The sequence below is a fragment of the Carcharhinus amblyrhynchos genome, unplaced genomic scaffold, assembly GCF_965287045.1.
Source record: "Carcharhinus amblyrhynchos unplaced genomic scaffold, sCarAmb.v2.hapA chromosome_115, whole genome shotgun sequence".
Lineage (NCBI taxonomy): Eukaryota > Metazoa > Chordata > Chondrichthyes > Carcharhiniformes > Carcharhinidae > Carcharhinus > Carcharhinus amblyrhynchos.
Genome location: NW_027649855.1, coordinates 147,206 through 174,453, shown reverse-complemented (window position 1 = coordinate 174,453; position 27,248 = coordinate 147,206). Strand labels below are relative to the sequence as shown.

The following is a 27,248-nucleotide window of genomic DNA, read 5'->3' as shown; positions in this document are numbered from 1 at the left end:
GAGGAGTATAAGGACTGTAGGAAGGAACTTAAAAGGGAAATTAGGAGAGCCAGAAGGGGTCATGAGAAGACCTTGGCGGGTAAGATTAAGGAGAATCCCAAGGCCTTCTATAAATATGTGAAAGGTAAAAGGATAAGAAGAGAAGGGATAGGACCTATAAAAGGTGAGGGGGGAAAGGTTTGTGTGGAACCAGAAGAAATGGCAGAGGTGCTTAACGAGTACTTCGCCTCAGTATTCACAGTGGAAGCTGATCTGGGAGATTTTGTTATGGATTTGCAGCAGATGGAAAAGATTGAGTACGTGAATATTAAGGAGGAGGATGTGTTGGAACTTCTGAATTCTATCAAGGTAGATAAGTCGCCTGGACCAGATGGGATGTACCCCAGGATACTGTGGGCGGCGAGGGAAGAGATTGCAGAGCCCCTGGCGATGATCTTTGCGTCATCAATGGAGACGGGAGAGGTTCCGGAGGATTGGAGGATTGCGGATGTAGTTCCTATTTTCAAGAAAGGGAACAGAGATAGCCCGGGAAATTACCGACCGGTGAGTCTGACCTCAGTAGTTGGTAAGCTGATGGAGAGGCTTCTGAGGGACAAGATTTACGAACATTTGGAGAGGTTTGACATGATCAGGAATAGTCAGCATGGATTTGTCAAGGGCAGGTCGTGCCTTACAAGCCTAGTTGAGTTCTTCGATAATGTGACTGAACACATTGACGAAGGAAGTGCCGTGGACGTAGTGTACATGGACTTCAGCAAGGCGTTTGGTAAGGTCCCCCATGCAAGACTTCTTGAGAAGGTGAGAGGGCATGGGATCCAAGGGCCTTTCGCCTTGTGGATCCAGAATTGGCTTGCCTGCAGAAGGCAGAGAGTGGTTGTGGATGGGGCTTTTTCTGAATGGAGGTCAGTCACCAGCGGAGTGCCTCAAGGATCTGTTCTGGGACCCTTGTTGTTTGTCATTTTCATAAATGACCTGGATGAGGAAGTGGAGGGATGGGTAAGTAAGTTCGCTGATGACACTAAGGTCGGTGGTGTTGTGGATGGTCTGGAAGGATGGCAAAAGTTGCAACAGGACATAGATAGGATGCAGGACTGGGCGGAGAAGTGGCAGATGGACTTCAACGCGGGTAAATGTGTAGTGGTCCATTTTGGCAGAACCAACGGGATGAACGAGTACACTATCAAGGGCAGAAGTCTGAGTAGTGTTGAAGAGCAGAAGGATCTAGGGGTCCGGGTCCACAGGACTCTTAAATCGGCCTCGCAGGTGGAGGAGGTGGTCAAGAAGGCGTATGGTGTACTGGCCTTCATTAATCGAGGGATTGAGTTTAGGAGTCGGGAGGTAATGCTGCAACTTTATAAGACCCTTGTCAGGCCTCATTTGGAGTACTGTGTGCAGTTCTGGTCGCCTCACTATAGGAAAGATGTAGAAGCTATTGAGAGGGTACAGAGGAGATTTACAAGGATGTTGCCTGGACTGGGAGGCATGCCTTATGAAGTTAGGTTGAGGGAGCTGGGACTCTTTTCCCTGGAGAGACAAAGGTTGAGAGGCGACCTGATAGAAGTTTACAAAATGTTGAGAGGAATAGATAGGGTGGATTCTCAGAGGCTATTTCCCCGGGTTGAAATGGTTGCTACGAGAGGACACAGATTTAAGGTGCAAGGAGGGAAGTTCAGAAGTGATGTTAGGGGTAAGTTTTTCACTCAGAGGGTGGTGAGTGAATGGAATCGGCTGCCGTCAGTGGTGGTGGAGGCGAACTCGCTGGGGCCTTTTAAAAGACTTCTGGATGAGTATATGGGGTTTAATGAGATTGAGGGTTATAGATAGGTCTGTAGGTTGGTAGGTGTTGATGTGATCGGCGCAACTCGTGGGCCGAAGGGCCTGTTTGTGCTGTAGTGTTCTATGTTCTATCTCTCCGAACTCCATGCACAAGTTCCCATTACTGTCCTTGACTGGCCCTAACCTCACCATGGTCATTCTTTTATTTCTCACATAAGAGTAAAAAGCCTTGGGGTTTTCCTTGATCTGACCCACCAAGAACTTCTCATGCCCCCTCCTAGTTCTCTTGCACCCTTTTTTTGAACTCATTCCTTGCTACCTTGTAACCCTCAAGCGACCCAACTGAACCTTCTTTTCTTATCATAGAACGTAGAACATAGAACACTACAGCACAAACAGGCCCTTCGGCCCACGAGTTGCGCCGATCACATCAACACATACCAATCCATAGACCTATCTATAACCTCCAATCCCACTAAATCCCATATACTCATCCAGAAGTCTTTTAAAAGACCCCAGCGAGGTCGCCTCCACCACCACTGACGGCAGCCGATTCCATTCACTCACCACCCTCTGAGAGAAAAACTTACCCCTAACATCACTTCTGTACTTGCCTCCCCGCACCTTAAACCTGTGTCCTCTCGTAGCGACCATTTCAACCCGGGGAAATAGCCTCTGGGAATCCACCCTATCTATTCCTCTCAACATTTTATAAACCTCTATCAGGTCGCCTCTCAACCTTCGTCTCTCCAGGGAGAAGAGTCCCAGCTCCCTCAACCTATCTTTATAAGGCATGCCTCCCAATCCAGGCAACATCCTTGTAAATCTTCTCTGTACCCTTTCAATAGCTTCTACGTCCTTCCTGTAGTGAGGCGACCAGAACTGCGCACAGTACTCCAAGTGGGGCCTGACAAGGGACTCATAAAGTGCAGCATTTCCTCCCGACTCCTAAACTCAATCCCTCGATTAATGAAGGCCAGTACACCATACGCCTTCTTGACCACATCCTCCACCTGCGAGGCCGATTTAAGAGTCCTGTGGACCCGGACCCCAAGATCCTTCTGTTCTTCAACACTGCTAAGACTTCTGCCCTTGATAGTGTACTCCTTCATCCCGTTGGTTCTGCCAAAATGGACGACTACGCATTTATCCGCGTTGAAGTCCATCTGCCACTTCTCCGTCCAGTCCTGCATCCTATTTATGTCCTGCTGCAACTTTTGCCATCCTTCCAGACCATCCACAACACCACCGACCTTAGTGTCATCAGCGAACTTACTTACCCATCCCTCCACTTCCTCATCCAGGTCATTTATGAAAATGACAAACAGCAAGGGTCCTAGAACAGATCCCTGGGGCACTCCACTGGTGACTGACCTCTGTGCAGAAAAAGACCCATCCACAATCACTCTCTGCCTTCTGCAGGCAAGCCAGTTCTGGATCCACAAGGCCAAAGCCCCTTGGATCCCATGCCCTCTCACCTTCTCAAGAAGTCTTGCATGGGGGATCTTATCAAATGCCTTGCTGAAGTCCATGTACACCACGTCCACTGCTCTTCCTTCGTTCAGTCACATTTTCGAAGAACTCAACTAGGCTCGTAAGGCACGACCTGCCCTTGACAAAACCATGCTGACTATTTCTGATCATGCTAAACCTCTCCAAGTGCTCATAAATCTTGTCCCTCAGAAGCTTCTCCATCAGCTTACCAACCACTGAGGTCAGACTCACCGGTCGGTAATTTCCCGGGCTATCTCTGTTCCCTTTCTTGAAAATAGGGACTACATCCGCAATCCTCCAATCTTCCAGAACCTTTCCCGTCTCCATTGACGACGCAAAGATCATCGCCAGGGGCTCTGCAATCACTTCCCTTGCCTCCCACAGTATCCTGGGGTACATCCCATCTGGTCCCGGTGATTTATCTATCTTGATAGAATTCAAAAGTTCTAACACATCCTCCACCTTAATATCCACATACTCAATCTTTTCCATCTGTTGCAAATCCGTAGCAAAATCTCCCAGATCAGCTTCCCCTGTGAATACTGAGGCAAAGTACTCATTAAGCACCTCTGCCATTTCTTCTGGTTCCACACAGACCTTTCCCCCTTCACCTTTTATAGGTCCTATCCCTTCTCTTCTCATCCTTTTTCACATATTTATAGAAGGCCTTGGGATTCTCCTTAATCTTACCCGCCAAGGCCTTCTCATGACCCCTTCTGGCTCTCCTAATTTCCCTTTTAAGCTCCTTTCTACAATCCTTATACTCCTCTAGATCCTTAACATCTCCTAGCTCCCTGAACCTTTTATACACCTTCCTTTTCGTCCTGACTAGGTTAAGCACAGCCTTCGTGCACCACGGTTCCCGCGACCTACCAAAACCTCCTTGTCTCATCGGAACGTTGTCGTGCAGAGCTCCAGACAAACATTCCTTGAATATCCGCCACATTCCTTCAGTACTTTTCCCTAAGAATGCCTCCTTCCAGTTTATTTGTCCAATTATCTTCCTGATGTCTTCGTATTTCCTTACATACGTTTCCTTTTCCCTCTTGACGAGACATTCAACCTCCTTTGTGAACCATGGTTCCCTCACTCGGCCATTTCCTCCCTGCCTGACAGGGAGACGCAGTGTTTGTTCCTTGAACAAGCTTCTCTTTTCATTTGTGCCTTTACCTGACAGTTTCTGTTCCCATCTTATGCTCCTTAATTCTTTCCTAATCGCATCATCATTACCCCTGCCCCAATTATAAACCTTGCCCTGTCGTGTGACCTTTTCCCTCCCCATTGCAATAATGAAAGTCACCAAATTGTGGTCACCTATCTCCAAAGTGCTCTCCTACAAACAAATCTAACATTTGGCCCGGTTAATTATCCAATCCCAAGTCCAATGTGGCCCCACCTCTTGTCGGTTTATCTACATGTTGTGTCAGGAAATCCAGCTGCACACAATAAATGTACAAGAAGTGTCGCATCCGAACCACTCGACCTATAAAGGTTCCAATCAATATTTGGAAAGTTAAAGTCACCCATGATAACTACCCTGTGACCTCCACACCTTTCCATAATCTGCTTTGTCATTTCCTCCTCCACATCTCTGCACCATTTGGGGGCTATATAGAAAACTCCTAACAACGTGACCAATCCCTTCCTATTTCTGACTTCAGCCCATATTACCTCAGTAGGCAGATCTCCCTCAAAATGCCTTTCATCTGCCGTTAAACTATCCTTGATTAACAATGCTACTCCTCCACGTCTTTTACCACCTTCCCTACTCTTACTGAAACATTTATACCCCAGAACTGCCAACAACCATCCCTGTCCCTATTCTAACCATGTCCCCGTAACGGCCACAACGTTGTAGTCCCAAGTACCAGTCCACGCTCCCAAGTTCACCTACCTTATTCCGGATGCTCCTTACATTGAAGTAGATACACTTCAACCCACCATCCTGTCTTCCTGTACACGCCTGTGACCATGATACCTTCTTCAGTACCTCACTCCCCTCAACACTGGCTTCTGGACTTCACTTCCTTAGTCTTCTGAGAAAGTAGAGGCTTTGGTGGACCTTCTTAACTAGTGTCAGCATGGGGAGACCAGGACATGTTTTTGGTGATCTGGAACCTTAAATCTTGAAGCTCTTGACCATTTCGACTTTGTACCCATTGACGAAGACGGGCACGTTCTCCACTACGCTTCCTGAAGTCAATGACAATCTCCTTTGTTTTGTTGACATTGAGGGAGAGATTATTGTCACTGCATCAGTTCACCAGATTCTCTATCTCATTCCTGTATTCTGTCTCATCATTGTTTGAGACTCGACCCATGACTATAATTCGAGCCAGGGCAGGATTTACTCAGCCTGGGCTTGCAAAATCCTACAAACTATCTTGCTTGGGACAATTCACACCTCTTTAACCTATAATTATCCCTCTCTCCTGTCACATTGACTGCAGCTGTAAAGACTTGCATTCCAACCATTTTCTTGCAATTGTGTCTCTGTCCATATATGCCATGTTTGTGAACTACATCTCCTCTCATCTGACGAAGGAGCAGCACTCTGAAAGCTCAAGCTCACTGAATTAATTTAAATACCAAATAAATTGCAACTGCTGGTCACAGGCCCCCAGTTTGAAAAACAACCCTCTACAACCACCCTCTGGCTTCTGTCATCAAGTGGTGGAGATGCCGGCGTTGGACTAGGGTAAACACAATAAGAAGTCTGACAACACCAGGTTTGCGGTTGGACTTAAACCTGATGTTGTAGAACATAGAACACTACAGCACAAACAGGCCCTTCAGCCCACAAGTTGCACTGATCACATCAATACCTACCAATTCATAGACCTATCTATAACCCCCAATCCCATTAAATTCCATATACTCATCCAGAAGTCTTTTAAAAGACCCCAGCGAGTTTGCCTCCACCACCACTGACAGCAGCCGATTCCATTCACTCACCACCCACTGAGTGAAAAACTTACCCCTAACATCACCCCTGTACTTGCTTCCCTGCACCTTAAATCTGTGTCCTCTCGTAGCGACCATTTCAACCCGGGGAAATAGCCTCTGAGAATCCATCCTATCTATTCCTCTCAACATTTTATAAACCTCTATCAGGTCGCCTCTCAACCTTCGTCTCTCCAGGGAGAAGAGTCCCAGCTCCCTCAACCTATCTTTATAAGGCATGCCTCCCAATCCAGGCAACATCCTTGTAAATCTTCTCTGTACCCTTTCAATAGCTTCTACGTCCTTCCTATAGTGAGGCAACCAGAACTGCGCACAGTACTCCAAGTGGGGCCTGACAAGGGACTCATAAAGTGCAGCATTTCCTCCCGACTCCTAAACTCAGTCCCTCGATTAATGAAGGCCAGTACACCATACGCCTTCTTGACCACATCCTCCACCTGCGAGGCCGATTTAAGAGTCCTGTGGACCCGGACCCCAAGATCCTTCTGTTCTTCAACACTGCTAAGACTTCTGCCCTTGATAGTGTACTCGTTCATCCCATTGGTCCTGCCAAAATGGACCACTACACATTTATCCGCGTTGAAGTCCATCTGCCACTTCTCTACCCAGTCCTGCACCCTATTTATGTCCTGCTGCAACTTCTGACATCCTTCCAGACCATCCACAACACCACCGACCTTCGTGTCATCGGCGAACTTACTAACCCATCCCTCCACTTCCTCATCTAGGTCATTTATGAAAATGACAAACAGCAAGGGTCCTAGAACAGATCCCTGGGGCACTCCACTGGTGACTGACCTCTGTGCAGAAAAAGACCCATCCACAATCACTCTCTGCCTTCTGCAGGCAAGCCAGTTCTGGATCCACAAGGCCAAAGCCCCTTGGATCCCATGCCCTCTCACCTTCTCAAGAAGTCTTGCATGGGGGACCTTATCAAACGCCTTGCTGAAGTCCATGTACACCACGTCCACTGCTCTTCCTTCGTTCAGTCACATTTTCGAAGAACTCAACTAGGCTCGTAAGGCACGACCTGCCCTTGACAAAACCATGCTGACTATTTCTGATCATGCTAAACCTCTCCAAGTGCTCATAAATCTTGTCCCTCAGAAGCCTCTCCATCAGCTTACCAACCACTGAGGTCAGACTCACCGGCCGGTAATTTCCCGGGCTATCTCTGTTCCCTTTCTTGAAAATAGGAACCACATCCGCAATCCTCCAATCCTCCGGAACCTCTCCCGTCTCCATTGACGACGCAAAGATCATCGCCAGGGGCTCTGCAATCACCTCCCTCACCTCCCACAGTAACCTGGGGTACATCCCATCTGGTCCCGGCGACTTATCTTGATAGCATTCAAAAGTTCTAACACACCCTCTTCCTTAATATCCACATACTCAATCTTTTCCATCTGCTGCAAACCTGTAGCAAAATCTCCCAGATCAGTTTCCACCGTGAATACTGAGGCAAAGTACTCATTAAGCACCTCTGCCATTTCTTCTGGTTCCACACAGACCTTTCCCCCTTCACCTTTTATAGGTCCTATCCCTTCTCTTCTCATCCTTTTACTTTTCACATATTTATAGAAGGCCTTGGGATTCTCCTTAATCTTACCCGCCAAGGTCTTCTCATGACCCCTTCTGGCTCTCCTAATTTCCCTTTTAAGCTCCTTTCTACAATCCTTATACTCCTCTAGATCCTTACCATCTCCTAGCTCCCTGAACCTTTTGTACACCTTCCTTTTCCTCCTGACCATGTTCACCACAGCCTTCGTGCACCACAGTTCCCGCGACCTACCAAAACCTCCTTGTCTCATCGGAACGTTGTCATGCATAGCTCCAGACAAACATTCCTTGAATATCCGCCACCTTCCTTTTCCCCAAGAATGCCTCCTTCCAGTTTATTTGTCCAGTTAGCTTCCTGACTTCTTCGTATTTCCCCTTACTCCAGACAAACACCTTCCTAGCCTGCCTGATCCTATCTCGTTCCAATGCAATTGTGAAGGAGATAGAATTATGATCACCATTCCCAAGATGCTCTCCTACCGAGAGATCCGTCACCTGTCCTGGTTCATTTGCCAGCACCAGGTCAAGTACAGCCTCTCCTCTCGTAGGCTTATCCACGTACTGTGTCAGGAAACCTTCCTGAACACACCTAACAAACTCCTCCCCATCCAAACCCCTTACCCTAGCAATATTCCAATTGATGTTTGGGAAATTGAAGTCCCCCATCATGACAACTCTGTTATTACTACATCTCTCTAGAATCTGTTTCCCTATCTGCACCTCAACTTCCCTATCGCTATTGGGCGGCCTATAGGATACACCCAGCAAAGTTTTCGACCCTTTGCTGTTCCTAACTTCCACCCACAGAGACTCCGTAGACAGTCCCTCCACGGTATCCTCCTTCTCTGCAGCCATGACACTGTCCCTGATCAGCAGTGCCACTCCACCACCTCTTTTGCCACCCTCCCTGTCCTTCCTGAAGCATCTGAAACCTGGCACCTGAAGTACCCAGTCCTGTCCCTGAGACATCCAAGTCTCCGTAATGGCCACCACATCACATTCCCAAGCAGCAATCCACACCCTAAGCTCATCTACCTTATTTACTACACTCCTGGCGTTAAAATAGATACACTTCAGCCCCTCAGTCTGTACATTTCCCTTCTCCACTCCCTGTCTAACCTCCCTCTCATACTGCCTGCAGTCCTCCCCTACCTGGGAGCTAACCTCCTCGGTCCCAGTCTCCCCATCACAATTCCCTCCCCCCATCCTTTCTCGTTTAAAGTCCCCCCAGTAGCCCTAGCCAGTCTTCCCACCAAGATATTAGTCCCCCTGGGATTTAAGTGCCACCCGTCTTTACTGTACAGGTCACACCTGCCCCTAAAGAGGTCCCAATGATCTAGGAACCGAAATCCCTGCCCCCTGCTCCAGTCCCTCAGCCACGCATTCAGCCTCCACCTCATTCCATTCCTGCCCTCATTCTCCCGTGGCGCAGGCAGCAATCCTGAGATTACTACCTTCGCTTTCCTCTTCCTCAGCTGCCTACCCAGTTCCCTATAGTCCCTTTTCACAAGTGCCTCCCTCTTCTTGCCTACATCAGTAGTACCTATATGCACTACAACCTCCGGTTCCTCACCCTCCCCTTTCGGGATGTCTGGGACACGCCCAGAGACATCCCGGATCCTAGCTCCAGGGAGACAAACCACCATCTGCGACTCACGTCTACGTCCACAAAAACGCCTGTCCGCCCCCCCTGGATGGCCTACTCCTGCTCCTATTTCTTATGTTCTTATCTACCTTGATGTGCTTTAAAAGTTCCAGCGCCTCCTTCTCTGTGTTACGTATACTCTTCAAGACATCACTATTTATGTTCCGAAGTTCCCAAACATTCATGCCTTCCTCAACAGTAAATACTGATGAAAAATATTCTTTTAGGATCTCACCCATCTCTTGAGGATCCACACATAGATGACCTTGTTGATTCTTAAGAGGCCCTACTCTCTTCCTAATTACTGGTCCCAAAGCAACCTGATACAACTCTACATGATTATGAGAGGCATGGACAGAATGGATAGTCAGAAGCTTTTTCCCAGGGTGAAAGAGTCAATTTCTAGGGGCATAGTTTTACAGTGTAAGAGACAAGGTTTAAAAGGTATGTAAGGAGGCAAGTTTTTTTACACAGGGTGGTGGGTGCCTGGAACTCACTGCCTGGGGAGGTAGTGGAATCGGATACAGTAGTGACTTTTAAGGGGCGTCTTGACAAATACATGAATAAGATGGAATAAAGGGATACACTCCCCAGAAGGATGGGGGTTTCAGTTCAGTGGGCCTGGAGGTCTGAATTGCATTTGCATCTGAAGCGTAATGGGGAAGACAGATGAACTTAGAGCCTTAATGCATGCGCGGAACTTGGATGTGGTTGCAGTGACAGAGACTCGGTTAAAAGAAGGATAGGACTGGCAGCTGAATATTCTGGGGAATAAGTGTTTTAGGCAAGACAGAGGAGGGGCTAGAAGAGGTGGGGGAGTAGCAATACTGGTTAGGGAGCATATTACAGCGGTGCAGAGGGAGGACAATTTGGAAGGATCATGTAATGAGACACTGTGGGTGGAGCTCAGAAACAGGAAGGGCACAGTCACTATGCTGGGGGTATACTACAGGCCACCCAACAGCCCACAGGAAGTTGAGGAACGGATATATAAGGAGATTCTGGACAAGTGTAGAAAAATTTGAGTTGTTGTACTGGGAAATTTTCCTGATATAGACTGGAAATCGTTTAGGGCTGGGGGTCTTGACGAGGAGGAATTTATAAAATGTGTCCAGGAAGATTCTTTGGAACAATATGTTGATAGTCCAACTAGCGAGGAGCTATACTGGACCTAGTACTGGAGAATGAGCCCGGTCAGGTCATCAAAGTTTCAGTGGGGGAACATGTGATGAACAGTGACCACAATTCTGTAAACTTTCAGATAGTCATGGAAAAGGATGAGTGTTGTCCTCTGGCTAAGGTGCTGAATTGAGGGGAGGCTAACTACAGCCAGATAAGGCAGGATTTCACGGCTGTTGATCGGGAGAGGCTGTTCAAGGGTAAATCCATATCTGGCATGTCGGAGTCTTTTAAGGAGCAGTTGATAGAAATGCAGGACAGGCATGTGCCTGTTAAAAAGGTAGGACAGGAAAGGTAGGATTCAAGAGCTGTGGATAACCAGAGAAATTGTGGGTCTATTCAGAAAGAGAAAAGAGGGATACATGAGGTCTAGGCTAAAAAAAAAATGAAGTATTGGAGGAATACAGACAGAGTAGAGAAGAACTCAAGCAGGGAGTTAGAAGGACAAAAGGAGTCATGAAATGTCCTTGACAGACAGGATTAAGGAGAATCCAAAGCCATTTTATACATACGTTAGGAGCAAGAGGGTTGTCAGAGAAAGAGTCAGACCTCCCAAGAACAAAGGAGGGGAATCACTTTTATAACCCAAGGAAGTAGGTGAGATCCTAAATGAATACTTTGCATCAGTGTTCACAAAGGAGAGTCATGTTGGTGGTGTCTCAGAGGGATGTGTAGACCCGTTAAAACAAATTGCAATTACAAGGGAGGAAGTGTTAGGTATTTTAGGAAGCATTAAGGTAGACAAATCCCCAGGGCCAGATGGCATCTGTCCTAGATTACTCAGAGAGACAAGAGGTGAAATTGCTGGGCCTCTGACAGAAATCTTTGTTTCTTCATTAGACATAGATGAGGTCCCAAAGGATTGAACAATAGCATTATAAGAAAGATGTGGAAGCATTGGAAAGGGTGCAGAGGAGGTTTACCAGGATGTTGCCTGGTGTGGTGGGAAGGTCTTATGAGAAAAAGCTGAGGGACTTGAGGTTATTTTCATTAGAGAGAAGCAGGTTACGAGGTGACCTAATTGAGGCACACAAGATGATCAGAGGATTAGATAGGGTGGACAGTGAGAGCCTTTTTTCCTCGGATGGTGATGGCTAACATGAGGGGACATAGCTTCATAGCTTTAAATTGAGGGGTGATAATTTTAGGACGGTGCACTAAAAAAGTTGATTCGCTGGTTGGTGCACTAAAAAAGTTGATTCGCTGGTTAAAAAGAAAAAGGAGGCTTATGTCCGGATGAGACTTGAGGGCTCAGGTAGTGCACTAGAAAGCTTTAGATTGGCTAGGAGGGAGTTAAAGAGTGAGTCAAGAAGGGCTAAAAGAGGACATGAGAAGACTTTGGCTGATAGGATTAAGGAGAATCCTAAGGCATTCTATAGATATGTTAAGAACAGAAGGTTGGTTAGGGCAAGATTAGGGCCAGTTAGAGACAGCAGTGGGAAGTTATAGTGCCAGGTATAGTGCCAGAAGATTGGAGGATAGCGAATGTTGTCCCATTGTTTAAGAAGGGGAACAGAGACTTCCCCGGGAATTATAGACCGGTGAGTCTTACTTCTGTTGTGGGCAAGGTTTTAGAAAAAATTATTAGGGATAGGATTTATAGTTATTTGGAGAGTAATGAATTGATTGGAGATAGTCAGCATGGTTTTGTAGCAGGTAGGTCGTGCCTTACTAACCTTATTGAGTTTTTTGAGAAAGTGACCAAAGAGGTGGATGGGGGTAAGGCAGTTGACGTGGTATATATGGACTTTAGTAAGGCGTTTGATAAGGTTCACCTTGGAAGCCTTCTGCAGAAAATGCAGATGTATGGGAGTGATGGTGATTTAGGTAATTGGATCAGGAATTGGCTAGCGGATAGGAGACAGAGGGTGGTGCTTGATGGTAAGTATTCGTCATGGAGTTCAGTTACAAGTGGTGTGCCTCAGGGATCTGTTTTGGGGCCACTGCTGTTTGTAATTTTTATAAATGATCTGGATGAGGGTACAGTTGGGTGGATTAGTAAATTTGCTGATGACACCAAAGTCGGAGGTGTGGTAGATAGTGAGGAGGGGTGTCATAGTTTACAGGGGGACTTAGACAAGTTGCAGGGCTGGGCCGAGAGGTGGTGGATGGAGTTTAATGCGGAAAAGTGTGAGGTAGTTCACTTTGGCAGGAATAACAGATGTGTAGAGTATAGGGCTAACGGTAGGACTCTGAATAGTGCGGATGAACAGAGGGATCTAGGTGTATGTGTACATAGATCCCTGAAAGTTGGGAATCAAGTAGATAGGGTTGTTAGGAAGGCATACGATGCCTTGGCGTTTATTGGTAGGGGGATTGAATTTAGGAGTCGCAGCGTCATGTTGCAACTGTACAAAACTCTGGTGCGGCCGCACTTGGAGTATTGTGTGCAGTTCTGGTCCCCACATTATAGGAAGGATGTGGAGGCTTTGGAGAGGGTGCAGAGGAGGTTTACCAGGATGTTGCCTGGTATGGAGGGGAGGTCCTATGAGGAGACACTGAGGGATTTGAGGTTGTTTTCGTTAGAAAGAAGGCGGCTAAGAGGGGACCTTATTGAAACATTTCAGATGATTAGAGGTTTAGATAGGGTGGACAGTGATAGCCTTTTTCCTCGGATGGAGAAAGCTAGCACGAGGGGGCATAGCTTTAAATTAAGGGATGGTAGTTATAGGACGGATGTCAGAGGTAGGTTCTTTACCCAGAGGGTGGTGAGGGATTGGAATGCCCTGCCTGCTGCAGTTGTAAATGCGCCTAGTTTGGGGGCGTTTAAGAGATCCGTGGATAGGTTTATGGATGGAAAGGGATTGGTTTAGGTTAGAGGGTCATTGCTTTTTAACTGGTCGGCGCAACATCGTGGGCCAAAGTGCCTGTTCTGCGCTGTAATGTTCTATGTTCTGTGTAGGTTCTTTACTCAGAGGGTAGTAAGGTCATGGAATGCCCTGCCTGCAGCAGTTGTGGACTCGCCAACTTTAAGGGCGTTCAAATGGTCAGTGGATAGGCATATGGATATATTGGAATAGTTAGGTTAGAGAGTATTTAGATTGGTTCCACTGGTCGGCACAACATCGAGGGCCAAAGGGCCTGTACTGCGCTGGAATGTTCTATGTTCTATGAGAACTGGCTTGGCCATAGAAGACAGAGGGTAGCAGTGGAGGGGTCTTTATCCAGTTGGAGGTCTGTGACTAGTGATGTTCCACAGGGCTCTGTACTGGGACCACTGCTTTTTGTGATATATATAAATGATTTGGAAGAAAATGAAGCTGGCCTGATCAGGAAGTTTGTGGACGACACAAAGATTGCTGGAGTTGCAGATAGTGATGAACATTGTCAGAGATTACAGCAGGATATAGATAGGCTGGAAAATTGAACAGAGAAATGGCAGATGGAATTTAATCCAGATACATGCGAGGTGATGCATTTTGATAGACCTTATGTAGGGAGGTAGCTATACAATAAATGGCAGAACCATCAGGAGTATAGACACACAGAGGGATTTGGATGTGCAAGTCCATAGATCCTTAAAGGTGGAAAAAACGGTGGTGAAGAAGGCATATGGCATCCTTGCCTTTACTGGACGGGGCATAGAGTATAAAAGTTGGCATATGATGTTGCACTTATATGGAACGTTGGTTAGGCCACATTTGGAATACTGCATGAATGACATTATTGTTACTAGAGAGGCGGTGCTCGACAGACTGGAGGGACTGATTGTGGACAAGTCCCCAGGACCGGATGGAATGCATCAGAGGGTTCTGAAGGAAATGGCGGAGGTGATAGTGGATGCCTTGGTGATTATTTTCCAAACGTCGCTGGATTCCGGGGAAGTGCCGGAAGATTGGAAAACATAAGAACATAAGAAATAGGAGCAGGAGTAGGCCATCCAGCCCTTTGAGCCTGCCCCGCCATTCAATAAGATCATGGCTGATCTGTCGTGGCTCAGTTCCACATTCCCGCCCTCTCCCCATAACCCTTAATCCCCTCGCTTATCAAAAACCCATCAACCCGCGTCTTAAAAATATTTAGCGAGGCAGCCTCCACCACCTCAACGGGCAGAGAATTCCAGAGATTCACCACTCTTTGAGTGAAGAAGTTCCTCCTCAACTCCGTTCTAAACCGCCCCCCCTTTATCTTGAGGCTGTGCCCCCTAGTCCTACTGTCCTTTCTGAGTGGGAAGAGCCTCTCCACCTCGACCCTATCCATCCCATTCAACATCTTATACGTCTCAATGACATCCCCCCTCATTCTTCTAAACTCTAACGAGTACAAGCCTAGTTTATTCAGCCTCTCCTCATAGCTCAACCCCCTCAACTCCGGCATCAGCCTAGTAAACCTCCTCTGCACTCCCTCCAAGGCCAAAATATCCTTGCGTAAGTGCAGCGACCAAAACTGCACACAGTACTCCAGCTGCGGCCTCACCAATGCCCTATACAGCTGCAGCAAGACCTCCCTACTTTTATATTCAATCCCCCTCGCTATGAAGGCCAGCATCCCATTCGCCTTCCTGACCACCTGCTGCACCTGCAGGCTGGGTTTTTGCGACTCATGCACAAGGACCCCGAGGTCCCTCTGCACCGCCGCCTGCTGCAGTTTTTCGCCATCTAAGTAATAGTCCTTCCTACCATTATTCCTACCAAAGTGTACCACCTCGCACTTGCCAACATTAAATTCCATTTGCCATTTCCTGGCCCATTCGCCCAGCCTATCTAGATCCTTCTGCAGACTCTCCACACCCTCCGCGGAATTTGCCGTTCCACCAATCTTGGTGTCATCAGCAAATTTCGACACCATACACTCGGCTAAAACGGCTAATGTTACGCCGTTGTTTAAGAAGGGTGGCAGGCAAAAGGCGGGGAATTATAGGCCGGTTTAATGTCTGTTGTAGGAAAAATGTTAGAATCTGTGATCAAGGAGAAAATAGCGAGGCATCTTGAGGAGAATTGTTTGGTAGAGCAGACGCAGCACGGTCTCGTTAAGGGGAAGTCGTGTCTGACGAATTTATTGGAGTTCTATGAGGATGTGTCTAGGGCGGGGGATAGAGGAGAGCCGGTGGATGTGGTCTTTCTTGATTTTCAGAAGGCGTTTGACAAGGTGCCTCACGAGAGGTTATTGCAGAAGGTCAGGGGGCATGGAGTTGGGGGTAAGGTGTTAGTGTGGATAGAGGATTGGCTGTCAAATAGGAGGCAGAGAGTGGGGGTCAATGGGTGCTATTCGGATTGGCGGTTGGTGACTAGTGGAGTGCCGCAGGGGTCAGTGCTGGGGCCTCAGCTATTCACCATTTATATAGATGATCTGGAGGAGGGAACCGAGTGTATGGTGTCAAAATTTGCTGATGACACCAAGATTGGTGGAACGGCAAATTGTGCGGAGGGTGTGGAGAGTCTGCAGAAGGATCTAGATAGGCTGGGCGAATGGGCCAGGAAATGGCAAATGGAATTTAATGTTGGCAAATGTGAGGTTGTTCACTTTGGTAGGAATAATGGTAGGAAGGACTATTACTTAGATGGCGAAAAACTGCAGCAGGCGACGGTGCAGAGGGATCTTGGGGTCCTTGTGCATGAGTCGCAAAAACCCAGCCTGCAGGTGCAGCAGGTGGTCAGGAAGGCGAATGGGATGCTGGCCTTCATAGCGAGGGGGATTGAATATAAAAGTAGGGAGGTCTTGCTGTAGCTGTACAGGGCACTGGTGAGGCTGCAGCTGGAGTACTGTGTGCAGTTTTGGTCGCCGCACTTACGCAAGGATATTTTGGCCTTGGAGGGAGTGCAGAGGAGGTTTACTAGGCTGATTCCGGAGTTGAGGGGGTTGAACTATGAGGAGAGGCTGAATAAACTAGGCTTGTACTCGTTAGAGTTTAGAAGAATGAGGGGAGATCTCATTGAGACGTATAAGATGTTGAATGGGATGGATAGGATAGAGGTGGAGAGGCTCTTCCCGCTCAGAAAGGACAGTAGGACTGGAGGGCACAGCCTCAGGATAAAGGGGGGGCGGTTTAGAACGGAGTTGAGGAGGAACTTCTTCATTCAAAGAGTGGTGAATCTCTGGAATTCTCTGCCCGTTGAGGTGGTGGAGGCTGCCTCGCTAAATATTTTTAAGACGCGGGTTGATAGGTTTTTGATAAGCAAGGGGATTAAGGGTTATGGGGAGAGGGCAGGAATGTGGAACTGAGCCACGACAGATCAGCCATGATCTTATTGAATGGCGGGGCAGGCTCAAAGGGCTAGATGGCCTACTTCTGCTCCTATTTCTTTTGTTCTTTTTGGGTTTTTTTTGCATCCAGTTCTGGTCGCCACACTACCAGAAGGATGTGGAGGCTTTGGAGAGAGTGCAGAAAAGGTTTACCAGGATGTTGCCTGGTATGGAGGGTCTTAGCTATGAGGTGAGATTGTGTAAGCTAGGGTTGTTCTCCCTGGAAAGATGGAGGTTGAGGGGCGACCTAATAGAAGTTTAAAAAATTATGAAGGGCATAGATAGGTTGAACAGTTGGAAGCTTTTTCCCAGGTCAGAAATGACAAACACAAGGGGTCACAAGTTCAAGGTAAGGGGGCAAGGTTCAACACAGATATGCAGGGGACATTTGTTACACAGAGGGTGGTGAGGGCCTGGAATGCACTACCAAGCAAGGTGGTTGAGACAGACACGCTAGGATCATTTAAAACTTATCTAGATAGCCACATGAACAGACTGGGAATAGAGGGATACAAACGGATGGTCTCGTTAGGAACACATGATCGGTGCAGGCTTGGAGGGTCGAAGGGCCTGTTCCTGTGCTGTAATTTTTTTTGTTCTTTGTTCCAGATTTAATGCAGAAAATTGTGATTTTAGTTACTCGTTAGCAACATCCTGATTCTTTATTTGTTTATATCAATCTGTTTGGATTGCATCACATTAACATGATATTCTGTATTTTCCAGTTCCTGGTGACCCTTTCTCAATGGTGTACACAGACACATTCACTTACTCTGCAAGGCATCAAACCTCGTCCGAAGGGGAAGCAGGAGAGCAAGGAGGAATATCTTAAAAGCACACAGTAAGTTGCTTCTCCTGCAAGACATGTTTTGTCCGAAGAGTGATAACAGTGCACTTGGTATGTTAGAAGCAAATAGATTTTTTATTCATTGACAGGATGTGGGTGTCGCTACCCTGGCCTGTATTTATTGCCCATCACTAATTGCATTTGAGAAGGTGGTGTGTCTTCTTAAACTGCTGTAGTCCTTGTAGTGTAGGTACACCCACAGTGCGGTTAGGGAGGGTGCTGCACTGTCTGCACTGTGAGTGCTGCCTGCTGTGAAAGTACTTTTGGAGGTAGGTGAAACAGGCAACAGAGGCTGCAAGGGAGAGTACTGATTGGTCAGTAGTGGGTCAGGTTGGTCAGTCTTTACAACCTTTATCACTTTTTATACTCTCAAATTATAAATTGTGGTTTAAATCAGTAAGGGCTGGAATTGGTTGGACGAGGACAAGTGCAGGCCAGCAGGTGAGAGTGAAACAACGGTCCCAAGATCCCTCCTCCCCAGCTTACTCCTGGCAAATGTCCAGTCTCTGGAAAACAAGCTTGACAAACTTCGAGCCGGACACACTTTCCAAAGAGAACTGAGGGACTGCTGTGTACTCTATTTCACGGAGACGTGGCTCACTCCTGCTTCACCAGACAGTGCCCTACAACCAGAGGGCTTCTCAATCCATCAAATATACTGTACAGTGGCCTCAGGCAAGGCTAGGAGAGGTGGGGTCTGCTTCCTAATCAATACATCATAGTGCCTTGACGTAGCAATACTGGCGAGTTTCTGCTCCCCAGACCTAGAATATCTGACGCTACAATGCCACCCCTACTACCATCCGTAGGAGTTCACTTCCGTTAGCCTGATGGCAGTTTACATTCCACCCCATGTGGACGTGAAGATAACGCTGGACAAAATATACACCACTGCAGGGCTGCTTGGAGTCAGTGGATTGGTCAGTATTTAAAAACTCTGCGACCAGCCTGAACGAGTATGCCATTACAGGAATTGACTTCATTAATAAGTGTGTAGAAGACTGTGTGCCAAAGAGGCAAATCCGTGTGTTTCCCAACCGGAAACCATGGATGAACAGTGATATCCACTGCTTCCTGAAGTCCAAATCTGAGGCATTCGAGTCCGGCGACCCTGATTTATACAAGAAAGCCAGATACGATTTAAGGAGATCCATCAAAGATGGCAGAAGACAGTACCATAGAACATTACAGCGCAGAACAGGCCCTTCGGCCCAAGATGTTGCGCCGACCAATTAAAAAAGCAATGACCCTCTAACCTAAACCAATCCCTTTCCATCCATAAACCTATCCACGGATCTCTTAAATGCCCCCAAACTAGGCGCATCTAGAACTGCAGCAGGCAGGGCATTCCAATCCCTCACCACCCTCTGGGTAAAGAACCTACCTCTGACATCCGTCCTATATCTACCACCCCTTAATTTAAAGCTATGCCCCCTTGTGCTAGCTTTCTCCATCCGAGGAAAAAGGCTATCACTGTCCACCCTATCTAAACCTCTAATCATCTGAAATGTTTCAATAAGGTCCCCTCTTAGCCGCCTTCTTTCGAACGAAAACAACCCCAAATCCCTCAGTCTCTCCTCATAGGACCTTCCCTCCATACCAGGCAACATCCTGGTAAATCTCCTCTGCATCCTCTCCAATGCCTCCACATCCTTCCTATAATGTGGGGACCAGAACTGCACACAATACTCCAAGTGCGGACGCACCAGAGTTTTGTACAGTTGCAACATTACGCTGCGACTCCTAAATTCAATCCCCCTACCAATAAACGCCAAGACACCGTACGCCATCCTAATTACCTTATCTACTTGATTCCCAACTTTCAGGGATCTATGTACACATACACCTAGATCCCTCTGTTCATCCACACTATTCAGAGTCCTACCGTTAGCCCTATACTCTACACATCTGTTATTCCTGCCAAAGTGAATCACCTCACACTTCTCCGCATTAAACTCCATCCGCCACCTCTCGGCCCAGCTCTGCAACCTGTCTAAGTCTCCCTGCAAACTATGACACCCTTCCTCACAATCTACCACACCTCCGACTTTGGTGTCATCAGCAAATTTACTAATCCACCCAGCTATACCCTCATCCAGATCATTAATAAAAATTACAAACAGCAGTGGCCCCAAAACAGATCCCTGAGGCACACCACTCATAACCGAACTCCATGACGAATATTTACCATCAACCACCACCCTCTGTCTCCTATCTGCTAGCCAATTCCTGATCCAATTTCCTAGACTACCCTCAATCCCATACATCTGCATTTTCTGCAGAAGCCTACCATGGTGAACCTTATCAAACGCCTTACTAAAATCCATATATACCACGTCAACTGCCTTACCCCCATCCACCTCTTTGGTCACTTTCTCAAAAAACTCAATAAGGTTAGTAAGGCACGACCTACCCGCTACAAAACCATGCTGACTATCTCCAATCAATTCATTACTCTCCAAATAACTATAAATCCTATCCCTAATAATTTTTTCTAAAACCTTGCCCACAACAGAAGTAAGACTCACCGGTCTATAATTCCCGGGGAAGTCTCTGTTCCCCTTCTTAAACAATGGGACAACATTCGCTATCCTCCAATCTTCCGGTACTATACCTGAGACCAACGACGACCTGAAGATCAGAGCCAGAGGCTCTGCAATCACCTCTCTTGCCTCCCAGAGAATTCTAGAATAAATCCCATCCAGACCAGGGGACTTATCTATTTTCAATCCCTCTAGAATATCCAGCACATCCCCCTTATCAACTGCAATACTGTCTATTTTACACCCCTGCAACCCAGTGTCCTCCTCAGCTATATTCATGTCCCCCTGCGTGAACACCGAAGAGAAATATTGGTTCAATGCCTCACCAATTTCTTCCGGTTCCACACATAACTTCCCTCTACTGTCTGTAACTGGCCCTAATCTTGCCCTAACCAACCTTCTGTTCTTGACATGCCTATAGAACGCCTTAGGATTCTCCTTAATCCTATCAGCCAAAGTCTTCTCGTGTCCTCTTTTAGCCCTTCTTAACTCACTCTTCAACTCCCTCCTAGCCAACCTAAAGCTTTCTAATGCACTACCTGAGCCCTCAAGCCTCATCCGAACATAAGCCTCCTTTTTCTTTTTAACCAACGAATCAACTTTTTTGTGCACCACGGTTCCCTAGCCCTACCAAATCCTCCTTGCCTGACAGGGACATACCTATCACGGACTCGCAGTAGCTGCTCCTTGAAAAAACTCCACATTTTGGACGTTCCCAGTCCCTGTAATCTCAATAGCCTCATAATTACCCTTACCCCAGCTAAAACTACTGACCCGAGATTCATGCCTATCTCTTTCCATCACTAAGGTGAACGTAACCGAATTGTGGTCACTATCACCAAAATGCACACCAACTTCCAAGTCTAGCACCTGGTCTGGCTCATTTCCCAGCACCAAATCCAATATAGCCTCACCTCTAGTTGGCCTATCTACATACTGAGTCAAAAAACCTTCCTGCACGCTTTGTACAAAAACTGACCCCTCTAACGAGGGGTCACAATATCTTGTTATCCAAGGTTCCCAAAACTTGCCATACTTTCCCTTCATCCTTACAGGAATGTGCCGGTCCTGAATCCCTATCAACATACACTTGAAAGCCTCCCACATGCCAGATGTTGATTTGCCTTCAAACATTTGCCCGCAATCTACATTCTTCAGCTCCTGCTCAATGTTGTTATAATTAACCTGACCCCAATTTAGCACCTTAACTTGAGGACTACATTTATCTTTATCCATCAATACCTTAAAGCTTACTGAATTGTGGTCACCGTTGCTCCCCTACTGAAACATCGACCACCTGGCTGGGCTCCTTCCCCAGTGCCAAGTCCAGTATGGCCCCTTCCCTAGTTGGACTATCTACATACTGTTTCAGGATGCTCCTTATAAACTCTGTCCCATCCATGCCCCTAGCACTAAGTGAGTTCCAGTGAATATAGGGGAAATTAAAATCTCCTACCACAACAACCCTGTTACTGTTACATCGTGCCAAAAGCTGGCTACATATCTGTTCCTCTGTCTCCCACTGGCAGTTCGTTGGCCTATTGTAAACCCCCATCATTGTGACTACGTCTTTCCTATTCCTGAGCTCTACTCATATTGCCTCGCTATATGAGCCCTCCGAGGCGTCCTCCTCGAGTACAGCTGTGATATTCTCCTAGTGCAAACACCACCCCCCCGCAACAACCTGAAACATCTGTATCCTGGAATGTTAAGCTGCCAATCCTATCCTACCCTAAACCAAGTCTCTGTAATAGCAACAACATCATAGTTCCTAGTACTAATCCAAGCTGTAAGTTCATCTGCCTTACCTGTTACACTTCTCACATTGAAACAAGTGCATTTCAGTCCACCAGACCCTCTCTGATTAGCAATCCCACCCTGCCTATCTTACTGGCCCTACTCTCTGTTTCCCTTCAGCTAATTCACCTTTACTTTGGTTCCCACCTTCCTGCCAAACTAGTTTAAATCGTCCCAAGTGACACAAGCAAACCTCCCAGTCAGAATATTTACAGCCTTCCAGTTTAGATGCGAGCCATCCTTCTTGTACAGGGCCCATCTGCCCTGGAAGAGACTCCAATGGTTCAGATATCTGAACCCCTCCCTCCTACACCAGCTGCTTAGCCACGTGTTGAACTGCACTATCTTCCTATTCCTAGCCTCACTGGCACGTGGCACAGGGAGTAATCCTGACATTACAACCCTAGAGATCCTGCTTTTTAACACTCTACCTAACTCCCTAAACTGTTGCTGCAGGACCTCGTCACTCTTCCTGCCTGTATCATTAGTACCAGTATGTACCACAACCTCTGGCTGTTCACCCTGTCCGTTCAGAATGCTTTCTGTCTGTTCAGAGACATCCTGGATCCTGGCACCAGGAAGGAAACATGCTATCCTGGAGTCTCTTTCCCATCAACAGAAACGCTGAAGTGCATCCCTAAGTACAGAGTCCCCTATAACTATTGTTGTAGTCCTCTTTGTCCCTTCCTGCTTAACGTTGTTGTTGTTCGTCCATCGTCGTCGATAAGGACCTCGACACCATTAGTCATTTTGAGGCTGGTTGCGGTGTGTCCGAAGATGACTGATCAGGCCAATTTGGGCACGGAATGTCCTGGCACATATTGGACAGACTTGTTAGGCACTGTAGTTGTTGCGCTGGTGGCTCTGGACTTGCGCAGCTCGCGCTTAAGTTGTGCTTCAGCAATGCACCTTGCTTCATGAGCTTGACAGCCTTTGTGGATGAATCAGCACCAGGTAGGGTGGTTTTGTGCCAGCGTTTCCCAGGTGGTCGTGTCTATGTCAAGCGACTTCAGAGAGGCCTTGAGCATGTCTTTGTAATGTTTCTTCTGCCTTCCATGCGAACGTCTTCCAGCAGAGAGTTCCCCAAAAAGGAGCTGGTCTGGCATACGGATGACATGACCTGCCCACCAGGTCTGTGCTTTCATCAGCAGTGTGTGGACTGATGGTAGACTTGCTCTAGAGAGAACTTCAGTGTCTGGTACTTTGTCTTGCCATCTGATGCGTAATATTCTGTGAAGACGAGTTATGTGGAAATGATTGAGCTGTCTTGCCTGTGTTCGATACACAGTCCACATTTCACAGGCATACAGAAGGGTAGTGAGTACCGTGGTGCTGTAGACCTTCAGTTTTGTTGCTGGGCTGATTCCTTGATGTTCCCATGCAGTGGAGCGCAGTCTACCGGAAGCAGAACTTGCCTTTGCTATTCTGCAGTTACCTTCTGGATCAATAGTCACTGCTTGGGAGAAGGTGCTGCCAAGATAAGTGAACTGATCCACTGCCTGTAGTTTCTGCCCTTTGATTGTGATTATGGGTTCTGTGTACAGTGCATGAGAAGCAGGCTGGTGCATGACTTTGGTCTTTTTAATGTTGATGGTGAGTCCAAAGTTGTCACAAGCCATGGAAAATTTGTCCATACTGACTTGCATCTCTGGCTCTGAGCCAGTATACAGGGTGCAGTCATCGGCAAAGAGGAAATCTCTCAGAACAGTCTCCTTCACTTTGGTAACAGCTTGAAGTCTCCTCAGGTTGAAGAGCTTCTCATCCACTCTGTACTTGAGGCTGGTTCCAGCAACACTGTCCTGGAAGGCATCATTCAGCATGGCAGTAAACATCATGCTGAACAGTGTGGGTGCGAGCACACAGCCCTGTTTGACACCATTGGTGACTGGGAATGCCTCAGAGGATTCTCTGCCATCTAGTTCTCTGGCCATCGTGCCATCATGGAACTGGTGTACCATCTAAATGAATTTGAGGGGCGCAGCTGAACTTTGACATGATATTCCACAGGCCTTGTCGGCTTATAGTGTCGAAGTCTTTCGCGGGTCAACAAAGATCTCGATTCTGTTCCTGACACTTCTCCTGAAGTTGGTGTGAAACAAAAAGCATGTCAGTAGTCCCATGACCTTTGCGGAATCCACTCTGGCAGCAGGCCCAGCTCCAGATGAATGACCAGACGATTTAGCAGGACTCTTGTGAGGGTTTTTCCTGTGATAGAGAGCAGCTTAACAACACAGCCAGCCGTGATAACATAGAACATAGAACACTACAGCACAAACAGGCCCTTCGGCCCACGAGTTGCGCCGATCACATCAACACCTATCTGTAACCCCCAGTCCCATAAAACCCCATATACTCATCCAGAAGTCTTTTAAAAGACCCCAGCGAGTTCGCCTCCACCACCACTGACGGCAGCCGATTCCATTCACTCACCACCCTCTGAGTGAAAAACTTACCCCTAACATCACTTCTGTACTTGCCTCCCCGCACCTTAAACCTGTGTCCTCTCGTAGCGACCATTTCAACCCGGGGAAATAGCCTCTGAGAATCCACCCTATCTATTCCTCTCAACATTTTATAAACCTCTATCAGGTCGCCTCTCAACCTACGTCTCTCCAGGGAAAAGAGACCCAGTTCCCTCAACCTAACTTCATAAGGCATGCCTCCCAGTCCAGGCAACATCCTTGTAAATCTTCTCTGTACCTGCTTTGGCTGCTGCTGCTGGTATCCACTGATAGCCCATCTCCCCCAACAGTATCCAAAACAGTACACTTGTTAGAGAGGGGGATAACCATAGGGGATTCCTGCACTGACTGCCTGCCTCTTCTAATGGTCACCCATCTACCTGCCTGCACCTTGGGTGTGATCACATCTCTAAAGCTTCTGTCTATGACCCTTCTTGCCATCTTCGTGCTCCTGAGTGTGTCCAACTGCTGCTCCAACCTATCTATGCAGTCTGTGGGTAGCTGCAATTGGATGCACTTCCTGCAGATATTATCGTCCGAGATACTGGAAGTGTCACAGATCTCCCACATCTCACAAATGCAACACTTAACCCCACTGACTGACATTTCGAGCACCAATTAAATTATTTGAGAAAATTTAAAGAACTCTTCTCCCAGAATGCACCAGTGAAGTCCCTCAGCCCTTGGATATTCAACTCCACGACCATCCTGCAACCATCTCTCTGTACTGGCCACCAAATCATACTCGTTTGCGATGACTTGTGACGTTAACTCATCTTTTTTCGAATGCTACACACTTTCAGAAAAGTGCCCTTATGCTAGTTTTTGTACCTTAGAACATAGAACATACAACACTACAGCACAAACAGGCCCTTTGGCCCACAAGTTGCGCCGATCATATCCATACCTACCAGGCCATAGAACTATCTGTAACTACCAATCCCATTAAATCCTATGTCCTCATCCAGAAGTCTAAAAGACCCCAGCAAGTTCTCCTCTACCACCACCGATGGCAGCCAATTCCACTCACTCACCACCCTCTAAGTGAAAAACTTAGCCCGAACATCTCCTCTGTACCTACTCCCCAGCACCTTAAACCTGTGTCAACCATTTCAGCCCTGGGAAATAGCCTCCGAGAATCCACTCTATCTATTCCTCTCAACATTTTATAAACCTCTATCAGGTCGCCTCTCAACCTTCATCTCTCCGGGGAGAAGAGATCTAGCTCCCTCAACCTATCTTCATAAGGCATGCCTCCCAATCCAGGCAACATCCTTGTAAATCTGCTCTGCACCCTCTCAATAGCTTCCACATCCTTCCTCTGGTGAGGCAACCAGAACTGGCACTGTACTCCAAGTGGGGTCTGACAAGGGTCTTATAAAGTTGCAACATTACCTCCTGACTCCGAAACTCAGTCCCTTGATTAATGAAGGCCAGTACACCATACGCCTTCTTGACCACATCCTCCACCTGTGAGGCCGATTTAAGAGTCCTATGGACCCGGACCCCAAGATCCTTCTGCTCTTCAACACAGCTAAGACTCCTGCCCTTGATATTGTACTCCTTCATCCCATCGGTCCTGCCAAAATGGACCACTACACATTTATCCGCATTGAAGTCCATCTGCCACTTCTCCGCCCAGTTTTGCATCCTATATATGTCTCGCTGCAACTTCTGACATCCCTCCAGACTATCCACAACTCCACCAACCTTCGTATCACCGGCGAACTTACTGACCCATCCCTCCACTTCCTCATCCAGGTCATTTATGAAAATGACAAAGAGCAAGGGTCCTAGAACAGATCCCTGGGGCACTCCACTGGTGACTGACCTCCATGCAGCAAAAGACCCATCCACAACCACTCTCTGCCTTCTGCAGGCAAGCCAGTTCTGGATCCACAAGGCCAAAGCCCCTTGGATCCCATGCCCTCTCACCTTCTCAAGAAGTCTTGCATGGGAGACCTTATCAAACGCCTTGCTGAAGTCCATGTAAACCACATCCACTGCTTTTCCTTCGTCAATGTGTTCAGTCATATTTTCAAAGAACTCAACTAGGCTCGTAAGGCACGACCTGCCCTTGACAAAGCCGTGCTGACTATTCCTGATCATTCTAAACTTCTCTAAACACTCGTAAATCCTGTCCCTCAGAATTCTCTCCATCAACTTACCAACCTATCCGTGGATAGGTTTATTCCGTGGATAGGTTTATGGACAAGAAGGGATTGGTTTAGGTTAGTGGGTCATTGTTTTGTAACTGGTCGGCACAACATCGTGGGCCGAAGGGCCTGTTCTGCGCTGTAATGTTCTATGTTCTATGTTAACCACTGATGTCAGACTCACCGGTTGGTAATTTCCCGGGCTATCCCTGTTCCCTTTCTTGAAAATAGGAACCACATCCGCAATCTTCCAATCCTCCGGAACCTCTCCCATCTCCATCGACAACGCAAAGATCATCGCCAAGGACTCTGCAATCACTTCCCTCACCTCCCACAGTAACCTGGGGTACATCCCATCCGGTCCCAGCGACTTATCTATCTTGATAGAATTTAAAAGTTCCAACACATCCTCTTTCTTAATATTCACATACTGAATCTTTTCAGTCTGCCGCAAACCTGTAGTAGAACATAGAACACTACAGCACAAACAGGCCCTTTGGCCCACGAGTTGCGCCGATCACATCAACACCTATCTATAACCCCCAATCCCATAAAACCCCATATACTCATCCAGAAGTCTTTTAAAAGACCCCAGCGAGTTCGCCTCCACCACCACTGATGGCAGCCGATTCCACTCACTCA

At 47.3% G+C, this 27,248-nt stretch overlaps 1 protein-coding gene across 1 annotated transcript in view; it reads left to right on the top strand.

Moving 5' to 3' along the window:
• The window catches only part of fbxo41 (F-box protein 41), a 451,090-nt gene that overhangs the window by 309,784 nt on the left and 114,058 nt on the right, over nt 1-27,248 (top strand). Inside the window, exon 8 of the mRNA XM_080183008.1 lies at nt 17,527-17,642. Coding sequence (XP_080039134.1) covers nt 17,527-17,642 — 116 coding nt within the window. The remainder of the gene's footprint in view (nt 1-17,526; nt 17,643-27,248) is intronic.